At 38.6% G+C, this 5,410-nt stretch overlaps 1 protein-coding gene across 1 annotated transcript; it reads right to left on the reverse strand.

Moving 5' to 3' along the window:
• Positions 1 to 830: 830 nt before the first annotated feature.
• On the reverse strand, positions 831 to 3,601 carry LOC145166821 (RmlC-like cupins superfamily protein). The gene is made up of 5 exons (XM_079085858.1): positions 3,257 to 3,601; positions 2,951 to 3,138; positions 2,770 to 2,853; positions 2,388 to 2,693; positions 831 to 2,307 (listed from the first exon to the last, which is right to left on the reverse strand). Exons 1-5 carry the CDS (start codon positions 3,591 to 3,593, stop codon positions 967 to 969), a joined length of 2,256 nt encoding a protein of 751 aa, XP_078941984.1. The 5' UTR covers positions 3,594 to 3,601; the 3' UTR covers positions 831 to 966.
• Positions 3,602 to 5,410: the final 1,809 nt, after the last annotated feature.

Here is a 5,410-nt window from a genome sequence, read left to right on the forward strand (position 1 = left end):
AAATCTTGTATAAATAAGTGTGTTTATTTTCCGATAGAGAGGCATCGAAAAGCATATACACTTCTCTCTCTATCTCCCTTGTAAGAATCATATTGTGTGAAATATAAGCTGGAAGTTCTTAAACCTTTTTTTTCAAGTAAGTTTTAATAAATATGTTTGAATATTCTAAGATTTAGTCTTTGTTCTTAGAATAAAAATACTTTCCTGGTAAATATTTTTGTGAGAATGAAATTAATACAGTGATGAACTTTTTGAAAATCCAAATACTTGATTAAGGATTTAGGAAAATTGAAATCCTTAATTAGAATTGAAGTCATTCATAAAAGTGATGGAATTTGTTTACCAAAAAGAAATTACTATTTGGAGCTATTTCATGAATTTGGGATGCTGGGATCTAAGCATGTTAAAACGTCTTTAGATTTGAATGTTAGATTACTATTTGGAGTTATTTCATGAATTTGGGATGCTGGGATCTAAGCATGTTAAAACGTCTTTAGATTTGAATGTTGTTATTCGTGCTATGGTCTTGACAAAAATGATTTGGTTTTAGAAAATATAATTCCAAAAATTAATTGAAAAAATGATCAATCTAATCATAACAGATACTTAAAACAAGTTCAGGAAAAGGAGTAAATATTATTAAGAATTATTATAATAACCAGTGATGAATCATAATAATAACTAGTGATGAATCAGCCATTAGTTTCAAGTCTTAAAATTATCGGATGCACTTCTCACCCCTAATAATGACACCATATTGTGTTTTCCGTATATAACTAATTAAGTTTTATTTTTTTATTTCTCTCTATTGTTACTTGGCACATGCATAGTTTCAAAGAAATTCATATTGATCTTTTAACGTACATAATTAATACACAAAAAACCAACCACAAATCTACTATTTAGATAACCAAAGAAATAGAAATTATTCATCGCAAAAATATAAACATGCTTTTAAGGAGTTTCTTACTCTTCATAACTTCCATTCTCCTGACCACCCCCTCCTTCTCCTCTAGCTGCAGCCTCCGCTTCCCTCTGCCGCCTCGCCATCTCTTCCTCCTCCCTACTAGCGGCTTCCCCTTCCCCTCCTCCATGTCCTCCACCACCACCATGTGCCCTCTCCTCTTCTTCCCTCCTCCTAGCCTCCTCCTCTTGTTGTCGCCTCCTAGCCTCCTCTTCTTGCTGTTGACGTTGCCTAGCGGCTTCTTCCTCCTTCTGCCGCCTGGCCGCCTCCTCTTCCTGTTGTTTCCTAGCCTCCTCTTGTTGTCTAGCCGCCTCCTCTTCTTGCCGCCGCCTAGCCTCCTCCTCCTGTTGTTTCCTAGCTGCTTCCTCCTCCTGTCGCCTCCTAGCCTCCTCTTCCTGACACCTAGCGGCCTCCTTCTCCTCCTGTCTCCTCCTAGCCTCCTCTTCCTGCCGCCTAGTGGCTGCCTCCTCCTCCTGTTGCCTAGCGGCTTCCTCCTCTTCCTGTCGCCTCCTAGCCTCCTCCTCTTGTTGTTTCCTAGCCTCCTCCTCTTGCCGCCTAGCCTCTTCCTCCTCCCTCTTCCGTGCTTCCTCTTGCTCCCTCCTTTCCTCCTCTTCCCGCCGTTTGGCCTCCGCTTCCTCCTCCCTCCTCTTAGCCTCCTCCTCCTCCCTCTTCCGTGCTTCCTCTTGCTCTCTCCTCTCTTCCTCTTCCTGCCTCTTGGCCTCCTCTTCCTCCTCCCTAGCCTTCTCCTCCTCCTCCTCCCTAGCCTTCTCCTCCTCCTCTCTTTTCTTTCTCTCCTCCTCCTCCTCCTCCTCCCTAGCCTTCTCCTCCTCCTCTCTTTTCTTTCTCTCCTCCTCCTCCTCCTCCTCCCTAGCCTTCTCCTCCTCCTCTTTCTTCCTCTCCTCCTCCTTTTCCCTCTGAATCTCCTCTTCCATCAACCTCTCTTCCTCCTCAGCACACGAAGTACACTCAACAATAATCGCTTCCGTTTGACCCTTCAAAACCTCATCTATCGTCATATTACTCACCCCAAAAGAAGCCGCCACCACACTCTTATCCAACACCTGCAACACCGAAGCTGTCCCGACCAAATACTGCGGATGATTCTTCTTCGTTGTAGTCGTAAACCCCATAAACACAAAACTCCCATTATTAAACGACATCTGAGCCATCGGATGATATCTTGGCACCACAAACACATCACCTTCTTCAACCCTAAACCTCCAATTTTTACACTCCGTTTCATTTAAACTGCCGGGACACACCACATTAACCATCCCTCGCCCTCTCACCACCACCCCTATCTCCGCCGTAGTTGGGTTCCAGTGAGGCGCCATCATTGCCCCCTAATTACAAAACCCACCATAATCAGAAATTGTAAAGTTTATGTAAAAACTAGAGCTTACACGATTAAAAAGTAACCGACCTTGGTTAGATTGACCATGAAGATACTGAAATCGGAATCCTTTAATGCCTTCAACTGTTTACTTGTAACAACCAGACTCCACCCGTTGCAATTCTCAACGTCGTGATCCGCCGTGAGGATATTATAAGCTTTGTCTTTTTTATTATTATTAATATCGATCATGTTATTCTTCATACGACCAAGGAAAGCTCTCATTATTCTGTAATGGACTTCCCATAACTCATTCGCCTTTGCCTGAGTGACTCCATGAACTATCATCGGTTGTGTTCCTCCACTTCTTAACTCTTCGATCACTTCCACATCCACCTGAATCACATAAATTTATAACCATTTACATCGATCTGTGACAAAAGAAATGTTCTTAGATTAAGAGAATGCTTACGCTAAATGCAGCTTGAAGAACTCTGTTGTCGAACCCAAGAATCAAATCACGAACACTGGCGTATGCTCCGAACGATGATCCTTCCTGTATTATGATAAACGATTAACAGATGAAAGAATTCTCATGATTGATCAATTGTCATATGTTTCTATTTTATGTATCTGAGTTTGTGTCATCATACTCGTATCTCCTCTTTGGAATCGGAAAAAATGGCGTTTATTCTTAGTTTCCGGCGATCGGGATCTAAGTTGCTTTGTAAGTAGAAGAAACTTCCGGTGCTCAGCCGGTAAACGTCTCCGGCTTGCAACTCCACTTGCCGGAGTTTATCGTCATCGTTTTCAAGATCAACCCAATTCAGAGTTCCACTCCCTCCAAACCATTAATTAAATGCATGTTAATATTATAATTGATCGAAATCATTTTGAATACAAAAGCTGCACCCAAGTAAATAATTCATAATGTGCATTCAGAGGTTGTAGACTTGTACCTGAGTCGACATAGAAAACCATATCGGAGTGAAGATGAACAGGAAGTAAAAGAGAGTTAGGTTCCATGGTGATGAACTGGAGATGATAAAACCCATCTCTACCATCTCCGACTTTAATAGCTGAGATCTCACCGAACTCTGTCGTAACCACACTCCATCTCTCACCTTTCTTCACCAGCGCTCCATGCCTCGCCGGCACCGGTACCGGAATACCGCCACCTTCTTCCTCCCCTTCACCAACATGCAATGGTGTTGTTGGGTTAGGGAAGAAGAAGCAGAGAGTTACAAGAAAGTATGCAGAGAGTATAACACGAAATGAAAGAGAAGTAGTAGCCATTTTTTCTTGAATTTACGATCAGTGTAGTATGAGAGTGAGGGAAAGTGGTTTGATTTATTACAAAGTGTGTGAATGTCTGAGAGCTATGTGGCAGTGGGTGTTGGACACGTGGGCGACGTGTGTGGCACGTGGCAGAGGGTTGGCTTAAGGCATTGACTGTCTTCTTCTTATACATGCACTGGCTCTATCGTCCATGAAGTTTCTGAGAAGCATCCCTTCATATATACTACTATCAATTATTTTTCATTATATGTATAGGCTTTAAAATAAAAAATCTATATAAATGAGGATTAAGAATTTTATTTTAAAGACGATACAAAATGACTATCTTGTTACTAAAACTATCATAAAACAACAATTTGTAAAATTGATTTTGTAAAACTATCATAAAACAACAATTTGTAAAATTACTTTATTATACATAATTAGTTTTGAATCGTCCCACTTCAAATTCAAATTCACCCTTTATTTTGTTCAAATTCAAATTCACCCTTTATTTTAGAAACAGATAAAAATTTGGTGGAGCAATTTCTCAATATCTTTTTGGGAAAATGAATTAAAAATGTAATAATGTTTCAAAAACGTACAAAAACACCATTATTCTTTTTTTAGTGAAAAAAATACTATTAAAATGAAAATTTTGTACAAAAAATACCAACAAAATACAAATAACCCTTTAGAGTGACCTGAGGTAACCGGTTACCTCAGGTCAACTATTGAACGTGCTTTAATAACCTTCATCCATCAAATTAGGGTTCCATCTTCATTCCCCTTCTTCATCTCCTTCGGATCCTATGGCATCTTCAAGTTCATCAAATTATTCTAAGTCAAATTCAAACATTTCCAAGAGCAGGAGCACAATTGATTATGCTCACCCTTGTCACTGTGAGAAGCCTTCCCAAGTTTGGACCTCAACTACGGTTGATAATCCGGGTAGAAAGTTCAGAGTATGTCGTAACTCACTAGTAAGTGGTTCTAGCATCTAACATCTACTTCTCCTTCATACTTAATTTATTATGTGAATTTTATTATGTATATTGAAGGATAAGAAGAAGAAGAAATGTGATTTCTGGGAATGGGTCGATCAAGATGAAGAACTAATAAAAGAAGACAACACTGAAGTCAAGATATCAATATCGGAAAATAATTTTTGGACACATAAGGTGAAGGCGGATAAAGAATCAATGAGTTTCAGAAAAGACTTGGATAAATTAACTAGGAAATATTGGAATCTCAAATGTTGTATGTTGTTCTTTGTTATGTTTTTTATGTATGTTATATTGAATGAAATGAAATTTGTAATGTAATGACTTTGGTAATGTATTTTGAAAGTTTGGTTAATTAAAAGTCTTGTATTAGAATTGAATCAATGTTTTATGGAAATAAATTTAGTTTTGATAAAGGAATGGGACCAATGATTTGTAAATATAATTGAGTGCTCATACTGGAATGGAATCAGTGATTCCTGGAATGGAATGGAATTATTGATTACTGCTTAATATTGATTCTTCACTCAGGAATGGAATTGATGATTCCTGATTAATAGTCATTGTGTATATTGAAATGGAATTAATGATTCCTAGTTAATATTGATTCTTCACACAGGAATGGAATCAGTGATTCCTGGAATGGAATGGAATTATTGATTATTGCTTTATATTGATTCTTTACACAGGAATGGAATTAATGATTCCTGGTTAATATATTGGAAAAAAGTTGGACCACATATTGGAATGGCCTTGTCCCTGTCCTTGTCCATAAATATAAACCACATACATTATCAAAGTGGGACCACATACATTAAATATAAACAAGTT

The sequence above is a fragment of the Lactuca virosa genome, chromosome 3, assembly GCF_052849685.1.
Source record: "Lactuca virosa cultivar CGN04683 chromosome 3, Lactuca_virosa_CGN04683_v6, whole genome shotgun sequence".
Taxonomy (NCBI): Eukaryota; Viridiplantae; Streptophyta; class Magnoliopsida; order Asterales; family Asteraceae; genus Lactuca; species Lactuca virosa.